Here is a 21308-nt window from a genome sequence, read left to right as displayed (position 1 = left end):
GTTCATTAGGCACTTGTTCATTTTTTTTCTGTTTTGTTCTTTTGTCCAGATTGGATAATTTCTACTGATATATCTTCAGATTCATTGATTCTTTCCTCTGTTAAATCTCTATTCTATCAAGCTCATTCAGTGAGTTTTTACTTGTAATTTTTATATCTTCTTTATATCTTCTTTCTCTTTGATAAGACTTTCTGTTTTTCAATTTGTTTCAAGAGTGGTCATAATTAGAAAATTTTTGATAGCTTCTCTAAAGTTCTTTTTTTTAAAAAAAGTTTTTATTGATTTTAGAGAAAGGAAGGGAGAGGGATAGAGAGATAGAAACATCAAATGAGAGAGAACCATCAATCAGCTGCCTCCTGAATGCCCATACGGGACTGAGCCCACAACCTGGGCATGCGCCTTGACTGGGAATCTAACCAGTGACTTCTTGGTTCATGGGTAGATGCTCAACTACTGAGCCACACTGGCCAGGCTAAAATTCTTGTTCAATAATTCCCACATCACCTCAGTGTTGGAATCTGTTGTCTTTTCTCATTTGAGTTGTTTTTTCATGGTTCTTGGTATGAGTGGTAATTTTTTTATCTTGGACATTTTGAGTATTATGTTATGAAGCTAGATCCTATGTAAATCTTTTATTTTAGCAGTCAGTATGTTTATATATAGAATGCACATTCTTGTCCAATTTTGTGGGCCCTGGTTTGAAGATCAGTTTAGTTTTCAAAGACTTCGCAAAGCTATTCTGACCTGCCCCACTGTGTGCTACCCAGAGGCCAATTTGAAATCTCAGAGTGTCCTACATTGTAGTTCAGTTCTCAAAGTTTTTTCTGTGTTGATACCAGTTGGTTTCATACATGGACTGCTTGGGGAGGCATAATCCCTTTTTTTAGCTTCCCTCTCTCTATTTGAGAGGGGATAGGGTGCCACCTTTTCATTATTCAATTAGTGCAAGTTGTGAATAGTCAACAGAACTCCTCCCCATGGTCTCTTGGTATAAGGTGGTGATGGTCAATACAGCTTTGTCCCACAGTCTCCACAGTACCTGGTGAGGAGAGGGAAAGATATAGGTTATTTTGTGGTGCTTGACTAGGGTAGGGTGGCTATAATCAAAAGGGTAACATCCTGCAGAACTATACTCTTTCTGGTCATTTGGCTAGAGAGAATGAGCTTTTACTGGGGCTTGTTTGGGGGGGGGCGGAAGGGGAGGAGTTATTAGCATTTTCTAGTTGCAGATTGCTCTGACACCCAAGCCAGGATATGTAGGAGGCAAAACAAATAGACCATCCAGGGAACTCACCCCTGGGTCATCCCTCAAGTGCCTAGCCAGTTTGCCTTCTTTTCTCCATCTTTCAGAATATTTTTTTTATATTTACTTCATGTATTTTGAATGGAAATTTTTATGGTAATTAGCGAGAGGAATATTATTAAATGTGCTTATTCCACCTTCTGTGGAAGAGGAAACAACATAAGGCATTTTAAATTGTTTTCTTGATAAGTTTTAGAGTATTACTTCTCATTTTAGCAACAATACATTTGCTCCTGTGTGTGATGAAAAATCCTGTCCATTTTGTGTATCGATTATGTCTCATGGTACCTTACTGCATCAGACAGTAAAAACCTAACCCCAGTACACAAACCAAACCGTCTTCCTAAAGAACTCTACTCTTCAGCTCTCTGCCGATTACTATGGCTCATGAGACCTCTCCAGATCTTCCGCATTTCATCTACCCATTTGGGCCCTTTCTCCGGGTGACCAGCTGCAGCCTTTTCAACCCTTGCTGAACTTGCAGTAGGACTGTTGGGAGGATTAAATAGATTTATACATATCAAGCACAGCAACTGGCACAGAAAAAGCAGTCCTCACATGGTATTAGTGATGGTTATACCCTTCAATTTTGGCACAGCCTAAGCTTCAAGAAAAAGATAACCCAAACTATCTATGGTCTCCCACCAAAGAAAGGAAGTCAGATTCTTGTTAGCTTCCGTTTGAAGATGGAATTTTCACTCATGCAATAATCTGCAAACATTTATTGAGTGCTCACCATATTGTGCATCCAAAGATAAACAAATAAGACACAGTCAGTGTCTTCAAAGAGCCCAGAAACTAGAGTGGGGAATATATATCTGAAATGAGTACAGTAAAGGAAGGAAGTGCTGAGGAAGGGTTCACAGAGTTAGTGACACCTAGACTGAATCTTAGAAGATAAACAGGTTTTCCCTAGGTGAGTAAAGCTATTTCATGCAGAAGCAGGATGAACAAAAATTTCAGAAGCATAAGTCAGTATGGCAGATGGTTTAGTATACACATACTCTGTGTTATATGCCTGCAGTTAGATTAAAATTGTATGTTTAAAGAAGTACACAAGCCACACTCTAACCTAATTCACAAGATCCTTCATGATCTAGTCCCTACTTCAGTTTTATCTTATCATTTGCATAAATGTTTATAATTATCTGATATCATGTATTAATACCTGCATAGTGATACACAGTATCCATTTTAAACACAGACTTCTTTTCCATTGCTTTTTCAGAGAGAGTGGAAGGGGGAGAGAGAGAGACAGAGACAGAGACAGAAACATTGATGTGAGAGAGACACATTGATTGGTTGCCTCCCACACATGCCTGACCAGGGCAGGGGATCAAGCCTGAAACCAAGGCACATGCCCTTGGCTGGAATCAAACCCGGGACCCTTCAGTCCACAAGCTGAAGCTCTAACCACTAAGCAAAGCCGGACAGGGCTTGGATCTAACTCTTGAGACAAGACTAGCTTGAGACACATTCAATCCCAAGTATAAAATGAAAAAACAAACAAATCCCACTCAGTCACTGATCTGAATTGAGTATGAAGGGAAGGAGTACAGGGTAGCAGATGCCTAAGTGACAGCAACTTGAGTTTTTTACTATAGACTTGCTGGATCTCCCCATTTCCATTGTGTTGTTGGTATGTCTTGTGCCAACTCTTTTTTATCCACAGCTGCCTCAGGCATATTAGAGGCAGATGGCATCTTGGCATAGTTATTTTCTCAAGACTTCCATTGGATAAGACTTCGGCAGATTCAGTCTTATCTTCCATATTGGGGCCGCTGAGGTAGTTGGATGGCAACTAAACCATGCAGCGTTTCCCTCACTTTCATCATTTTGGGGGTGGTCATTGCCTGCTACTGTCCTCTACCCCCCTCTTTTCCTAAGACACAACCAACTGGAGGCTGCTCCTATTCTCAGGGGGTCCAGCACAGAGGGTGTATGACCCAGGGCACATGGTATCTTCACTCTGTTTCCTCCTTTTGAAGCACTTTTTCCTTGCCCTTTATGCTTTTGTCAGTGAATCACATCGTTTTAACACACGAGCCTCTGTCTGGACTGCAGCCTTTACACAGTTGGTTCCTCTATCTGAAACTTTTCCCCAGGCTCCTTTTATCCCCTTACCCCTTTAGCCAAAGACAGGACTTCCTCAGAGGACTTTGCTGTTACACCTCCCTTCTGTATGCTATCATGGCAGCCAGTGGTAGATTGTGTTTTCTGAAGATGGCCACAGTAATACCTCCCATCCCATGTGCTCTTCTTACAATATAATTTTAATGCTGCTTTTATCAAGTGGTGGGGGTGGATAGTATATGTATCTTCTCCTTGAACCTATGCAGGTCTTTGTGATTGCCTGACCAAATACAGTAGGACAAAGGTGATGCTAAGGTACTTCCCAGACTAGATCATCAAAATACTATGTACTTCTACCCTTCTCTCTGGGAATGCTTGTTCTTAGAACTAAGCTGCTGTACTCTGAGGAAGCCCAAACTAAACCATATGGAAAGACAACATGGAGAAGAAATGTATACATGTTCCATCCCACAGTTCAGCAGAGGCCCCAAGTGACAGTCAGCATTAGCCACTACTATATGAGCAAAGATGCCACTAGATTATTCCAGCCCTGTACCATCAATCACCCCTAGCCTCTGAGTCTTCCTAGCTGAGTTCCCAGACACTGTGGAGCAGAAACAAGCCAGTACACTGAAGTCACAAAATCCCTGAGGATAATAAAATGTTTTATGCCACACTTGGTTTCATATGCTAATAGTAATTGAAACAGTCTTTACTACTACAGTATTTTCAACACATTTCTATGTGTTTAATGTCTGAGTTCCCTGGTAAACTGTATGCTCCTTGAGGGCTGGTACTGTGTCTGTAGTGCTCACTGCTGTATCCTGTGTGGCACAAAGTAGGTTGTGGGTGCACAATAAATAGTGAACTAATAAATAGAAGGTATATGTTTCTTTTAATGTGGTAGACACCCAACTTGGTATCTGTGTGCAAGCAGTTCACACCTGTTTCTGCTTCCAGGGTTGCTCCTGGCCTACAGGTCTGTGCTTCCCAAGTTAACCTCTCCATCCCCAGGAACCTCCTCTCCCTCCTCACCCTGACTGATCTATTGATTAGAGATTCACCTGCTTGTTTCTCCCACATTTTTTGCTTACAGGTAGTGCCGGTAATATTTCACTCCACCTCTGCAGGGAAAAGGGTGGAAACGGTGAAGAAATAGGAAGCTAGGAGTTCCAAAGACAAACTTGACCCATTTTATAATTTTGTTACCAATAATCTTGAGAGAATACAAACCTTAAGTAGTTTGGTATTTTGTCCTTCGTGACAGTTCTTTCCTGGTAGTATTACTACACCATTATGGGCAAGCTTCAGGCTGCCCTCTAGTGGGACGTAGCACAATCAAGTCCTACTATATTACACCCTGAGACAACCTGGATCCCAGGGACAGAGAAAATTGGAGTGTTGGGCCCCACTCTGTCTTCTTGACTATATATAATCAATACCCACAACACTACCTGACATTTAGTGGGAGATCAACTAATATTTATTAAACAAAATAACCAACATGCACTGTTTATGAGCACTTAGCACATTTCTTGAAAGCCTTCTATGTTTAAGACATTAAGCGAAACACTGTAGGTGATATAAATCAAGGATAGGTAGAAAGTATTTTCAGCTTAGAGACCATATGGCCTCTATCAAAACTAGTGACTCTGGCCCGGCAGGGCTGGCTCAGCGGTTGAGCATCGACCTAGGATCCAGGAGATCGAGGTTCGATTCCCAGTCAGGGCACATGCCTGGGTTGCAAGCTCGATTCCCAGTCGGGGGCGTGCAGGAGGCAGCCGATCAGTGATGACTCTCTCATCATTAATGTTTCTCTCTCTCTCTCTCTCCCCCCCCCTCCCTCCCTCCCTTCCTTCCTCTCTCTGAAATCAATAAAGATATATTTAACAAACAAACAAAACTAGTGACTCTGCTGTTGTGGTAGGAAAGCAGCCACAGACAATACATAATCTAATGTGTGTGTCTGTTCCAGTGAAACTATATACAGAAACAGGCAATCCGCTGTTTGGTCATAGTTTGCTGACCCTATTCCTTTAAAAATGATTTTTAGCCCAGCGTCAACCCATGAACCAGGAGGTCATGGTTCGATTCCCTGTCAGGGTACATGCCTGGGTTGCAGGCTCGATCCCCAGTAGGGGGCGTGCAGGAGGCAGCCGATCAATGACTCACTCTCATCATTGATGTTTCTATCTCTCTCTCCCTCTCCCTCTCCCTCTCTTTGAAATCAATAAAAACATATTTTTTTAAATATTTTTTATTATGAAATATTTCAAACCTCAGAAATGTACAGAGAATATAATGAACACTCCATATATCTATCACCCAGATTTACCAAATGTTTATATTTTGCCATGTTTCAGATCTTTAAAAATAACAATAAATTATAGATACAATTAAAATCTCTTTTTGTACCCCACCCAGATGCCATTCCCCTCTTTCTCTTCCTCTCCAGACAAAACAATGTTGAAATTGGTGTTTCCCGCTGCACACATTTATATTCTTAATATATATGTAGGTAGCCACTTTTAGGTATATTATTGTACAGTATTCTTTAATTTTGAATATATTACTATACCACTTTCCTTTTTCCATTCAACATTGTTTTTGACATTTATACATACTGCTATGTGTATACAACATTGAATTTTTTTATTAGTGCTTTTGCATACTAAGAAATCTGCCTATCTCAAGGTTACAGAGATTATCTCCCATGTTTCCTTCTAGAAGTTTTATAGTTTTACCTTTTATTTAGTGCTCTGACCCATTTTGAAATATTTTTTTGTATGGTGTGAGGTAGTGGTCGAGATTTTGTTCCATATGAATACCTAGTGTGGGCATTTTATAATATGTCCATAAATTCTTTGACACTCCTCTCTTCAAAAGATAGAGCCTAATTCCTCTGCTCTTAGGTGTGGGCTGTACTTAATGACTTGATTTTAATGAATAGAATATGAAGAAATGATGAGGTATGATCCAAGATTAAGGCATAAAAGACACTGTGGTTCCCCTTGCTTTCTCTTCCTTGGATTACTCTGTGGGAAGCCAGCTGCCATGGGGTGAGGACATACTTAAGCAGACCTATGGAGAGATCCACATGGTGAGGAATTGAGGCCTTCTGCCAACAGCTGACAAGGGACTGAGGACTCTTCCAAATAACCATGTGAATGAACTATCTTGGAAGCAGATCCTACAGCTTTAGTTGAGCCTTCATCAGTAGCTGGAGCCCTCACTGATGTCTTGACTGCCACCTCATGAAAATCCTGAGCCAGAATCACCCATCTAAGCCACTCCTAAATTCCTGACTCACAGAAACTATAATATAAGAAATTTGTGTTGATTTAAGACACTAAGTTGTGGGGTAATTTGTTATGCAGTAATAGATAACTAACACATCTAGTGTTGCAGCATGTTCCCCATTGCATTATAGTGCTGACAATATAGAACATCAGTTGACCACATATATATTAGTCTTTTTCTAAACTCTATTCCGTTCGATTGACCTATATGTCTGTGTTTATGTCAACAAACACACTGTCTTGATTACTTACTGATGTCTTGAAGTCTGGTAGTGTAAGTACTCTAACTTTGTTATTGTTATTCTTTTTTTTAAATCCTCACCCGAGGATATACTTTTATTAATTTTAGGGGGTGGAGGGAGAGAGGAAGAGAGACATTGATGTGAAAGAGAAACATCAATCGGTTACCCCACATATGTGCCCAGGCCAGATTTAACCCAAAACCTTTCAGTGTACAGGACAATGCTCCAACTGACTGAGTCACCCGGCCAGGGCTGTTACTACTTTTGTCAAAACTGATTTGGCTATTCTGGGTTCTCTGCATAGCCATGTAAGTTTTAAATCAGCTTGTTAATTTCTTAAAACAAAACACCAAAAAAATGGGATTTTTCATTAGGATTGTACTGAATTGATAGATCAATATGAGGATAATGGCTACCTTAACAATATTAAGTGTTCCAATCTCCACTTACTTAGATCTTCTTTAATTTCTGTCAAAAATGTTTTGCAGATTTAATGTAATGTTTTACTGTAGAAGTCTTGCACATATTTTGTTAAATTTATCTTTAAGTATTTCATGTTTTATGCTATTATAATTGGTATTGTATTTCTAGATATAAAATTTCAACTGTTGCTAGCATATAGAAATGCAATTGATTTTGTATATTGGTCCTGTTTTTCCTGTAATCTTGCTAAATTCACTCATCAGTTCGAGCAGGGTTTTTTTGTTTTTGTAGATTGCTTGGGGTTTTCTGTGAACACAGTCATCAGCAAATAAAGAACATTTTTTACTTCTTTCTTTACAATTTATATGTCAAGTCATTCTTTTTCTTGCCTTATTTATGCAGGTAATGTTGAATAGAACTAATGAGTGTGGACATCCTTACGTTGTCCCAGTCTTTCCTCATTAACTGTGATGTTAGCTGTAGGCTTTCTAACTTGTGATGTATTAGATTAAGGAAGTTACTTTCTTGTCCTAGCTTGCTGGAAGATTTTAAATTTAGTAACAAATGGCTATTGAATTGTTAAATGTTTTTTACTTTACAAAGGCTGTATATTGGGGTGTTTAGATCATTAACTTTTAATGTTATTATTGACATTTTGGGTTTACTTTTATCATCTTGCTATTTTTTTTGTTCCTCTTTCCCTCGTTCTGCATTCTTTTGGATTAATCCTGTACTTTTTGTTATCCCATTGTCTCCTTTGTTGACTAATTAATTATGTCTTTGTTTTGTTATTTTGGTGATTACTTTAAAGTTTATAGTATACATCTTTAACTCATCAGAGTATACCTTCAAGTAATAGTAGGCACATTATGTGTAGCATATGAATTTTATAATACAGGGTGGGGCAAAAGTAGGTTTACAGTTGTGAGTACGAGAAACAGAGTTTATTCTTGTATTATTTATTTATTTATTTATTGAGATTGATTTCGAGAAAAAGAGAGGGAGAGATAGAAACATCAATGATGAATGAGTCATTGATCGGCTGCCTCCTGCACGCCCTCTACTGGGGATCGAGCCCGCAACCTGGGCATATGCCCTGACCGGGAATTGAACCGCGATCTCCTGGATCATAGGTCAGTGCTCAACTGCTGAGCCATGGTGGCCGGGGATTATTTATTAATTATTGTATTATTTTCCATACAAACAACTGTAAACCCACTTTTGCCCCACCCTGTATACTTTTCATTTCTGCCCTTCTGTTGTTATGTATTTTACTTTTACACAAATATAAGCCCTGCAATACATTGTTATTTCCCCCTAACTTTATTGAGATATTATTGATATATAACATGTAAGTTTAAGGTTTATAACATGATTTGATACACATATATATTATGAAATTATCACCATAATAAGGTTAACACCTCCGTTTCCTCACATAATTACCATTTGTGTGTCTGTGTGTGGTAATAACATTTAAGATCGACTCTTTTAACTTTCAAGTATGTAATACAGTATTGTTAATTATAGTTACATAGTAGTTCAATCCCCAGAACTCACTACCTTAAAACTGGAAGTTTGTACCCTTTAACCAACATCTCCCCATTTCCCCCCAACCCGACAACTACCACTCTACTCTCTATTTTTATGAGTCTGGCATTTTTTAGATTCCACATATAAGTGAGTACATACAGTGTTTGTCTTTCTCTGTTTGACTTATTTCACTCTGCATAATTCCCTCAGGGTCCATCCATGTTGTCACAAAAGGCAGGATTTTCTTCTTTATGGCTGAACAGCATTTCATTGTGCATACATACATTTTCTTTATCCATTCATCTATTGGTGGACACTAAAGTTGTTTGCATGTCTTGGTTATTGTGAATAGTGCTGCAGTGAACATGGAGATGCAGTTATCTCTTCAAGATAGTGATTTCATTTCCTTCAGACATATACCCAGAAGTGAATTGCTGGATATATGGTAGTTCTGTTTTTAATTTTTTTGAGGAAACTCTACTATTTTCTATAGCAGTTTTCAACATTTTACAATCCCACCATCAGTGCACAATTCTAATTTCTCCATATCCTCACAAACATTTGTTACTTTGTTTGGTGTTTTTAAAAAAATATTAGGCATCCTAATAAATGTGAGTGACCTCACTGTGGTTTTAATTTGCATTTCTCTAATGAGTAGTGATGTTGAGTATCTTCATGTTTGTTGGAGAAATGTCTAGTCAGGTCCTTTGTTTTTTAATTGGCATATTTTTAATTGGCAATCTTTTCAAGTTCTTGCTTTCCATTTTTGGGGAGTGAAATTCTGTGGGTCATGTGATAATTCTATGTTTAACTTTTGAGGAACTGCCAAACTGTTTTCCACAGCATTATATGAGGGTTCCAATTTCTCCACATCCTCACCAACACTTATTTCCTTTTTCTTTAATTACAGCCATCCTAGTAGGTGTGAAATACTACCTCATTGTGGTTTTGATTTGCATTTCCCTAGTGAATGATGATATTGAGCATCTTTTCATGTGCTTGTTGGCCACTTGTCTTTGGTGAAATATCTGAGTCCTTTGCCTATTTTTTAACTGGACTCTTTATCTTTTTGTTGTTGTAGAGGTTTGCTATATATTCTGGATATTAAACATCAGATAAATGATCTGCAAATATTTTCTCCTATTCTATGGGTTGTGTTTGTACTTTCTTGATAATGTCCTTTGATGCACAAAAGTTTTTAATTTTGTTGAAGCCAGATTTTTCTCTTTTATTGTTAATGCTTTTGGTATGAAATCCAAGGTCATGAAGATTTACCTGTGTTTTCTTCTATAAGTTTTATGATCTTAGCCTTATATTTAGGTCATTGACCCACTTTGAGTCAATTTTTACATATGGTGTGAAGTAGATTTTCACTACATTGTTTTTCATATGGAAATACAGTTGTCCCAGCACCATTTGTTGAAGAGACTCTTCTTTCACTACTGAAGGGATCTGGCACCCTAGTTGAAAATCAATTGGCCATATACATATAGGCATAATATATCTGGAATCTCGTTGTTTCCACTGATCTATATATCTACCTGTATGCCAAAAACCACACTGTTTTGATTACTGTAGCGTTGTGTAACTTTTGAAATTGGGAAGTATGAGTCCTCCAACTTTGTTCTTTTTCAATATTGTTCTGGCTATTTAGGGCCTGAATTGCCTGTCACAATTCCATGTGAATTTGAGGATTGACTTTTCCATTTCTGCAGAAAAGGCTGTTGAAACTTTAATAGGCAATCCATTGAATCTGTAGATTGCTTAGGGTAGTATTGCATCTTAGCAATATTAAGCCTTCCAATAAACATGGGATGTCTTTTCATTTGTTTAGGTCTTCCATTTCTTTCAGCAATGTTTTGTAGTTTTCAGTGTACAAATCTTTCACCTCTTTGGTTAAATTTATTCCTGGATGTTTTATTCTTATTTAAATTTTATTGTAAATAGAATTGCTTTCTTAATTTCCTTTTTAGATTACTTATTGCTGGTGCATACAAACATGACTGATTTTTGTGAATTGATCTTATACCCTACAATTTTGTGGACTGTTTATTATCTCTGTTGGCTTTCTTGTGAATTCTTTGGGATTTTCTATATATAGGATCATGTCATCTACAGATAGAGATAGTATTACTTCTTTGAAATTTGGATGCCTTTCATTTCTTTTTCTTGTCTAACATCTCTGGCTAGAACTTACAGTGCAGTGTTGAATAGCAGTAGTTAAAGCATGAATCCTTGTTCTGTTCTTGATCTTACAGGTACAGCTTTCAGTCTTTTACCACTGAGTATGCTTAGCTGTGGAATTTTCACAAATATCTCTTATCATGTTGAGGAATTTTCTAGTTCAAAAATACATGTATAACTTTTTAAAAAATATGTTTTTATTGATTTTAGAGGAAGGGAGAGGGAGAGAAACATTGATGTAGAATTTACCCCCATACACCCCCCTACTGCGGATGGAACCCAAAACCCAGGCATGTGCCCTGACCAGGAATCTCACTGGTCACCTTTTGGTGCATGGGACAATGCTTAACCAACTGAGCCACACCAGCCAGGGCAAAAATACGTGTGTAGCTTTAATTGGCCCTCCAGACATGTAGAGTCCCAACTGCAGACTGAAAATACGACTGACCCTTGAACCACTCAAGTTTGAATTGTGCAGGTCCGCTTATATGGAGATATTTATTTATTTATTTATTTATTTATTTATTTTACAGTCCTCACCAGAGGATTTTTTTTCCATTGCTTTTCAGGGAGAATGGAAGGGAGAAAGAGAGAAACATCAATGTGAGGGAGACACATCGATTGGTTGACTCCTGCACAGGCACTGACCACCAGGGCCAGGAATTGAGCCTGCAACCTAGGTACATGCCCTTGGCCGGAATCAAACCCAGGACACTTCAGTCTGCAGGCCAACGCGCTAACCACTGAGCAAAACAGGCTAGGGCTATATGTAGATTTTTAAATTTAGTTTCTACTTATCTGTCTTTAAGTTCACTGACTTTATTTTTCTATCTCCAATCTGCTCTTAAGCCTATCCAGTGATTTTTCAATAATTTTATTTTTTAGTATGTTTCTAACTTATAATTTTCATTTCTCTGTAAGGATTCCTTATATATTCATTCATTAAAACCATGTTTTCCCGTAATTCTTTGGACATATCTACAATCTTGGTTGGCTACGTCTAACATTTGGATTTCTTTCTTTCTCTTTCTTTTCTTTGTCTCTTTTCTCTTTCTTTCTCTTTCTTTTTCTTTTCCTTCCTTCCTTCCTTCCTTCCTTCCTTCCTTCCTTCCTTCCTTCCTTCCTTCCTTCCTTCCTTTTCTTTTCTTTCTTTTCTTTCTTTCTTTCTTTCTTTCTTTCTTTCTTTCTTTCTTTCTTTCTTTCTTTCTTTCTTTCTTTCTTTTTCTTTCTCTCTCACTCTCTCTCTCTCTTTCAATGTTTTTATTGATTTCAGAGAGAGGAAGGGAGAGGGAGAGATAGGAACATCAATGATGAGAATGATGGGCTGCCTCCTGCACACCCCCTACTGAGGTTTGAGCCTACAACCTGGGCATGTGCCCAGACCAGGAATCGAACCATGATCTCCTGAGTCATGGTTCCATGCACAACCACTGAGCAATGCCAGCAGATTCATTTCTATATATTGCTTTCTTCTAGACTATGGGTTACATTTTCTTGTTTGTATCTTTGTATGTCTAAATGACTTTTTATTGAATATTGTGCACTGTGAACAATACCCTGGAGTCTGTTATCTCTCCATGAAGTATATGGATTCTTACTTTAGCAGGCAATATAATTACTGGCTAATGACCTTACACTTGTTTAGGCTTGGTTTTGTTTTTACAGATCAGTGGAGAGCCTAAATGGTTTCCCAAGTCCCACTAACTTGGTAAGACCCAACATCCAAATTCTTTTCCTGTGGATCATGTCATGGTTTGATTTTAGGCTTTATTAGGACAGACCTAGAGTAGGCCTTACTTTGTACTATGGTCCTTAACTCAAGATGTAACCTTCCTGCTGTTTCAGCTGGATGCCAAGGATGTTAAAGATGCATTCACAAGATCTCTCTGCTTTGGCAGGGCCAGAACTTCTCTGGCAGTGTTCTTATCCCAGGACTGCTCTAACTCTAGGATCTCTGTTCTAATCTCAACTCCATATAGTTCTTACTTTCTGGTAAGCCTCAGGTGATCTCACTCTGTGTATTTACAGCCTCACTGTATTATTCAGGATTCTCCAGAGAAACAGCCAATAGGATGGACATACACACACATATTTTTTATTATTAGGAATTGACTCGTGCAACTACAGAGGCTGAGAAGTCCCAAGATCTGTAGTCGGCCAGTGGAAACCCAGGATAGCTGATAATGTAATTCCAGTCCAAGGCCAAAGACATAAAAAGTAGAAGAGCCAGTAGTGTAAGTTTCAGACCAAGTCCAAGTCTGAAAGTAGTAGACAACAGATGCCTCCAGCTCAAAGACAGTCAAGCACAAAGAATTCTGACTCAGCCTTTTCATTCTATCCAGGCTTTAACAGATTGGTTGAAGCCCACCCACTGTGGAAAGGGCCATCCTCTTTTCTGAGTCTACCAATTCCAGTGTTATTCTCATCCAGAAACTCTCTCATAGGCACACCCGCAAATAATGTTTCACTAAATATCTGGGCAACTCATGGCTCAGTCAAGTTGAGACATAAAATTAACCATCACACCAGCCTTCAGCCACAGAACTGAGGGGGACTCACACATGGTGTCTGGAACTTCCTCTCTGGAACTTCCTCTCTGCATGGTGTCCTTTCCCTTGTTCTGCCAATGGTTTCCAGACATTTCAGCTATCCCGAAGTCTGATCTATGCCTCCTCAGCCCAGTAGGATCACTCTGCTCAGACTCTAGCTCTCTGCACTACAGTTAGGGAACTGTCCCCAAGTAGAGTATTTAGGTGATACTGGGGCTCACCTTATGAGTTTCCTCTCAGGAATCAGTCTTGTGCTTCATGTTGTCCTCTGCCTGAAAGTAGTTGCCTCAAAAATGTTGGTCAGTTTTTATAGTTGTTTATGGTAGGAGGACTAGTCTGGTATTTCTTAATCATGGCTGGAAAGGTTGTTAGTTTTAATCTGCTTTAATAGTATTTTATTATATGAATTATAACACTATTCATCCTTATATTGGTAGACATTAGATATTGGTGTATTCAAACTCTTACTCATACAAAGGATGCTTTAATGAGTATCTTTGTACCCAGAAATGGAATTGCAGGACTATAAGATATTTCTTCAACCTTATTAGATATTGCCAAATTGCTCTCCAAATTATACTGTTGTAAAAACCCACAAACAGCATGAGTTCCATTTGTTCCACATCCTTGCCAAAATTTGATCTGTTGAACTAATTTTCCTACTTGTGCAAGTGAATGCAAAATGGTATCTTGTTACATCAATAAACATTTCCTAGATTACTAATGAGGTTAAATGTATATGTACATATACATGTACACATACACATATACATGTATTTATTATTGGCTATTTGGACTTCCTAGTCAATAAACTGCATTTTTTTTTTCACAGCTGGGTCATCTTTTTGTGATTCTTAGAAATTCCTTATAAATTCTGGTTACTAATCCTTTTTGGTTATGTGAATTAGATACTCCCTACCTCCTATCTTTTAGCTGCCTATTTTGTCTTCCCATACAGAAGTGTTAAATTTAATGTAGCCATATTTATCTATGTTTTCCTAAATGACTTATGCTTTTTTGGTGTCCATTTCTTTGACCTTTTATAAACATAGGTGCCCCCAGAGTTCAGGCCTTGGAATTCTCTACATTAATTCCCAAGTAATCTTACTTCGTCTGTGACATCTGTATACTGATGGCTTTTACATCTAGTTCCTCTCAACTCCAGTAATATACAATACTTTAAAGGACCCTAGATGAGCTAGATATTATCTTTCTTCTTCCCTTATTATCCAAGTATCTTGAATGGGAGGTCTGCAGTCACTGCCTCTATTTCCTCATCTTCCATTCACTGTTTAATCTGCTGCAGCTTGGCTTTTGTCCCACTATTCCACTGACACTGATGTTTTTTTCTTAAGCAACACAGCCCATCCCCTTTTCTTTTCAAAGTAGAAGCAGAATTGCCCTGGCAGTGGATTGGGGAGAATTGCTTGTTTTTCTCATTTCTCCAAGTTGCTCCAGATGCATCGTTACTGAGCCCTGTCTATCTTTCCAACCTCCCTATTCCCCCAAACATCCTCATCTCCAGCCATACTGATCTGTTTGGGGACTCTTGTATCATAGTACTCCTTTCCATTTCTGTGCTTCTGTGCAATGCTCTTTCATGTCTCTTGAACTTACTTTAACCAGTTTTCTCAGCTGGAGTAGCACCTCCCAGTCAGTCTTACCCTTTATCATTCCTTCTTTTTGTGCCTCTATTATCACACCACACTGAATCTTAACTTTTTATTTACACATTTTCTTCCGTACTCAACTGAGGGCTTCTAGAGATCAGAGAACCTCTGTTTTCTCCATTAATGTCTTTAATGTATACCAATGAATAAGTCAATGAATTAATGGCTAAGGAAGCTGAGCTAGACCAGTCTGAATTGGCAGACCACCAAGTTTGTTTGTTTAACAGTTTTATTAAGAAACAATTCAGAGTTGTGAAGCAATCAGTATAATCTAATTCTAAAACACTTTGTTCCCCCCAAAAGAAAACTGTACCCTTTAGCAGTCACTCTCCATTCCCTCACCATAACACACTCCCCAGCCCTAGACAACCACTAATCTATTTTCTCAGACCACCAAATTTAGCATAGGTAAATTGATCACAGATCTTCAAAATCGATTTAGGACCATGACGTGAAATTTGGTAGATAATTGTCTTGCATTACCAATTTGTACTGCAGTAACTCATACTTATCTCACAACCCCAGGTTTGATCTGCAGTTTATTAGACTGTTTGAGAGGGACTTTATTAAAACTAGATCCACATTAACAATAGTGGTTGGTTTGGGTTGGTCTTGCTTTTCACTGTTTCTGTTGATGTAAACTCTCTTAAGCTGTTTATACTTCCGTAGAAAATAGGGTAACTGGAAAAACCTCACACTCTCTGGTAGTAATTGTGAAAAGTGCTTTATAATCTCTTCTGGAGAGTTCAGCCCCCAGGAAGATACCATGGATTAAGCATTACGGGAATAGTAGCTTTCTGGAGTTTTGTTTTTAACCCGATTCTTCACAGGCTCACCTGGATGAGTGCTGTGCGGGTGAACTTGCAGAAGGCCTGGAGAATCCGAACTCAGTTTCCAGGAAAGCGGCATTTTTCGAATTGTGTCAGGTCTACCGCGTTGCCAAGCAGTACCGTTTCACCTCGGGGTCGCGCGTCGGAGTCGCGTACGCAGTGACGTAGCCGGCGCACAGTGACGCGGCGCCCGGCGCGGTGCACGCTGGGATATTTAAGTCTTCTCCGCGGCGCGGAGCCGCGATGTCTCCGGCGGCTGCGGCGCCTGGAGGAGGCGAGCGGCGGCGACCCATAGCGAGTGTCAGGGACGGTCGGGCCCGGGGCTGGGGTTGCGGTGGGGCGGCGTTCCTTGGTCTGTCGTTGCTCGGCCTCGTGCTGTACCTGGTGCCGGCGGCGGCTGCGCTGGCCTGGCTGGCCGTGGGGGCTACCGCGGCCTGGTGGGGACTGAGCCGCGAGCCCCGAGGTTCGCGCGCCTTCTCCTCGCTCGTTCGGAACGCGCGGCGTCAGCGATTACTGCTCGCCTCGCCTCCGGCCAAGTCGGCAGTCAACGGAAATCTCTTAGAGCCGCGGACCCTGCTGGAAGGACCGGACCCCGCCGAACTGCTCCTTGTGGGTAGTTACCAGGGCAAGCCGGGCCCCCCGCAGCCTGCCCCGGTCCCGGAGGCCAGGGACCTGCGGGAGAGGCAGATCCGTCGCCCACCCACCCGCACCTCTCCGCTGGCTCACTCGAGTCATCGCGTTCACCACATTCAGTCGTCTCACCCCACTCCTCTTTTCCAACCCTCCAGGAGGCCTTCCCACAGGTAAGATCCGCTGATCTTTCCCAGACCCTCCTCTATCGACTGGCTTTGAATTGAGGACTTGATTTCTAAATCGATTTTAAGTCCGAAGTGGATTCTGTGTCGTTTGACCTCCTTAAACATCTTGGTGCATGTCAACCATCTCTTGCCCCCTCCCCCCCTTTAATCTTTGGAATGAGATGTGATGCCACAGCTGTTCCCTTCCTTCCAGTTCTTAAAACTGTCTGAATTTAATACAGTATAGATTTAGCAGAATACTTGTTAACATTGAAATATCCCTACTTTGGGGGAAAATATCTTTATCTTTCGAGTGCAGTCATATAGTATTATATATATGTGTGTGTGTATGTATATATATTTTCGTCCGATAACAAATTTTTTCAGTTTAGCTGAGTTCAAAGAGGTGTCCAGGAAACACTTATTCCATTGATAAAATTTGATAGGGATGATCAAATTAAAGAGACATTTTCATTTAGTCTCAATAGCAGAGTGATACAAGAGAATACAAAAAATCTGGTGAAAATATTAGGTTCTTGAACATTTAAGTGTTGAAAACATTTTACCCTTGGGTTTATATTACTGATAATTTATTGAAAAGATTGAAGGATTCTTGAAAAGTTTCTCCCTGTGTATCCTAATACACACTTTTCTTCGATTGTAGTTTTACTTGTGTGGGCAAAGTTTTCAATTTCTCAAATTTTTGAAGTCCATTGTGGGATGGCTGTTAAGCAGGTGCCACTTTCTGCCCTTAGATGGAATGGTGTGGGAAGTTACCATAACAATTCTGTTCTGTGTTGCTTAGAGGTTTAAGCTCTCTGGAAAATATCTGAACCCACATAGTTCTCTAGTCAGTTAAATTTTCTGACACTCTTTTAAGCTTTTTTTGGTTCCATAACATGTCTCCTATTCTCCACAGGGATTGTGGGACTTTATCAAATCGGTTTTTAATAACACCTCGAAGACAATATCCAATTCAGCAGGCCCAATATTCCTTTCTGGGGGTACTTCCCACAGTGTCCTGGAATGGTTATCACAAGAAGACTGTGCTATCTCCTCATAATTCCAAAATGGTGTGCAGCCCAGTGACAGTGAGAATTGCTCCTCCTGATAGCAAATTGACTCGTTCTCCAATGTAAGTATTATTATTGGAAGAATAGACTCCTTTTTGTGTCCACTTCATTCTTCTATGGTTGTTTCTCTGATAAGACAACTATAAAGCAAAAAACAACGAAGTACCTCTTTATTTAAATGAGAAATCCCAAATTTGAGTCATTGTACTACCTCTTATTTTCTTGTTTTTTGCCTTAGATTGTAGCTTTAATTGCTTAGGGCATTTTCTCTGGAAGTATAAATTACACTTTTGCTTGTTGGTTAGCTTCTGATTTTCAGTGAAGTCTGTGCTGTAGGTCATGGTAATTAAAATATTTTAATGCTAGAATATTGTCTTTCATTGCAGACCAGAACAGTTAATTAGCTCAACACTGTCCTCACCATCAAGTAATGCTCCAGATCCATGTGCAAAGGAGACTGTACTGAGTGCCCTCAAAGAGAGGAAGAAAAGAACAGTGGAGGAGGAAGAACAAATACTCACTGATGGCCAGGAAAATAAAAGAAGGTAACAGGCCCAGCAGAGTACTAAAAAGGCCTCCCATCTAGACTCCTGTGATTTGTTGAAATGCAGATTACTCCCCCAAAAGACACAGAGGCCAGTTTCAGTTTGTGAGCCTTAGTAGGTCCCCTTCTTTGGCTTTCATGGAAGAACTTAGTAACAAGGGCTTTAATGCTGTTCATTTCAGGTTTAGGCACAGGTTAGATTAATTTTATAATTTACCTTTTCCCTAAGTATTGGGATAAGCCAACAACTGTTAGTCATGTTAGCCTCATACTTTTTTTTAAGAAAGATATTTAAATACACACACACACACATTATTGATTTCAGAGGGAGGGAGAGAGAGATAGAAACATCCATAATGAGAGAGAGTCATTGATTGGCTGCCTCCTGCACGCCCCGTACCAGGGATCGAGCCTGAAACCTGGGCATGTGCCCTGGCTGGGAATCAAACCCTGACATCCTGGTTCATAGGTTGATGCTCAACCACTGAGCCACACTGGCTGGGCTAGCCTCATACTTTTGATACAAATGTGTTAAATTCTGTTTTTGAGAGGGAATCTTCAAAGGCTTCCCCTCCTTGTGTTGTTCAGTTATTTGGGTAACCACCAGTTTAAGTGTCATAATTGTGCTGAAGGGAATGCTTGGGAAATAAAACTAGTAGACTAGTATGGTAGATTTATCAGTAACAAGAGTAAAACCAACTTCATTCATTGGTTTTCAATAACTTAATGAAAATGAAGTAAGGAGTCTTATTTCCCGAGTATGGAAAGAAAGGAGGTTGAAGTTACTAATTAGAATGCAGAATTGCTTGTGGCTTTCTAAGGAACTAGTTAAGGATTCCATTCATTTTTTAATACAACAAATTGAGCAGCCACAATGTGCCAGAGCCTATTCCAGTTACTGTGGATAGAGCAGTGAACAAGACAAGTCCTCATGGGACCTGTTGGAGCAGGGAAAAAAACAAAAAGGGGAAGGATATTAAAACAAGGTCTAGATTTTAAGCATATAGAAGTTAAACACACATGGTGATAGAAATAAAAAAAGACAGGGTGATATAACAGGGTAATGAGAAGGGGGGCTTTTTTATATCAGGTGGTCAAGGAAGTGCTCTCTTACAGGGAACCCTACACTTGAAAAATGCAATCATTGTCCCTATTACCTAGACCAAATTATTCATATGCTGCAGTTCCAGGGTTGGCCATCTTTGATACTTTAGATAACAAGTAGAGAAGTATTAATCAATGCAAGTGTATTTATTTAACATAGGAAGATCAGGTTATGACTAGAGACATGATTTACAAGTGAGCAATTTTAGCTAATGCCAGCCAGCTTAGCAGGAGTGGCAGGAGGCAGGGAGTGTGGAGGTGGGAGATGAAATAACTGTTCTTATAGTCCCAGTAGGTTTTTCATGTTCTTAGGTATGGTAGTTTTACTTGACCCTAGTGACTCTATAACTGAGAATTCTGTATTATCTTTCCCATAATTGGAATAAGCAGTGATTATGTGCACCACACATAGGTCCTTATATGTGAGATATATAGTTTTTCCCTAATAGACTTGCCATATTAACCTCTAGATCACTATGGGATGTGCTAAGCCTAATAGACTTGCCATATTAACCTCTAGATCACTATGGGATGTGCTAAGGTCCCTAAGATTTGTTTTGTTTTAAATTTGTGGATAGTGAGGTGTTAAATTTGTGATTATAATAATTGATACACTGAATAGTTAAAAAGGTCTTGATGTGTAGAATAAGTCTTCACTTAACATTGTCAGTAGGCTCTTGTAAACTATGACAACATATAACGAAATTAATTTGCCCATAGGCTAATTGATATAAACAGCAGTTGAGTTCCTATGGCATCTCATCAATGTTATAATGAAATGACATTGAATGAAATGTTATTCAAAGATCTGCTGTATTTTTATACTTTCTTTATTGCCAGGACAAACTCAGAATAAATTTATCTTTTGGAATCTTTGGGATTTGAAGCAAACTTTTTCTTTTCTAGCAAGGAACCTGTGCTCCATAGAAATAGTATAAGGTCCCAGGAATGAGAGAATATGTTCTAAGGGGGAAAAAGTCATTTCATTTAATTAAGAGTTTTTGATTTTTCATAGGCGCCATGATAGCAGTGGGAGTGGACATTCAGCATTTGAGCCTCTGGTGGCCAATGGAGTCCCTGCTTCTTTTGTGCCTAAGTAAGTGAAAATCCATCTGGTTGAAGTGTACACTTAAGAAAAAGGGCATTGTCACAGCTATTGTTCTATAGATTTTCCTCTTTGCTTTTTACATTGCTTTATTTGTTTGGGTTTCAAATCTTTGAAATCAGAGAGGAACATTTCAGTAACTTGCCACAATAACTCTCTCATAATTTCTTTCAATATTTTTTTCATTAATTTGGATGAAATGTGTTAAGACTAAGAGGGTTTGTAAATATGTTTAATAATCAAGTATGTAAATAGAAAGATCACAAGGTTTGCATGATGGATAAAATACAAAATTGAAATTTAAGATAAGTGATAACTTTCTACATTTGAGTTCAAATACATTTGAGGAAGAAATGGATTAGAGGGAAAGTGGCTCAGAAATTTGTGTGAAAAGACTTGGGGTAACATATGCTTAATTTGAGCCAGCAGTATAATATGGCTGCCAAAAAAGCTAACGTGCTCCTATTCTGTGCTGATAGAACAGAGACTAGGATGAGGCAGGTAAGTGGTAGTCCTGCTTTTCTTAATTCTATTCAGATTGTCCATTGAGTATTATGTTTGGTTCTGTGTACTACATTA

General features: G+C 39.2%; 1 protein-coding gene across 1 annotated transcript in view; it reads left to right on the top strand.

Moving 5' to 3' along the window:
• The first annotated feature begins 16320 nt into the window (after nucleotides 1–16320).
• LOC308555268 (nuclear envelope pore membrane protein POM 121C-like) overlaps nucleotides 16321–21308 on the top strand; it is a 29381-nt gene continuing 24393 nt past the window's right edge. The window contains exons 1-4 of the mRNA XM_081133303.1: nucleotides 16321–16909; nucleotides 17823–18038; nucleotides 18363–18521; nucleotides 20640–20720. Coding sequence (XP_080989429.1) covers nucleotides 16350–16909; nucleotides 17823–18038; nucleotides 18363–18521; nucleotides 20640–20720 — 1016 coding nt within the window. The 5' untranslated portion in view covers nucleotides 16321–16349. The remainder of the gene's footprint in view (nucleotides 16910–17822; nucleotides 18039–18362; nucleotides 18522–20639; nucleotides 20721–21308) is intronic.

The sequence above is a fragment of the Miniopterus schreibersii genome (assembly GCF_964146895.1).
Source record: "Miniopterus schreibersii genome assembly, chromosome: 3".
NCBI lineage: Eukaryota > Metazoa > Chordata > Mammalia > Chiroptera > Miniopteridae > Miniopterus > Miniopterus schreibersii.
Note: the sequence above shows the minus strand (reverse complement) of the source record. Positions and strands in the feature narration are given on the sequence as shown.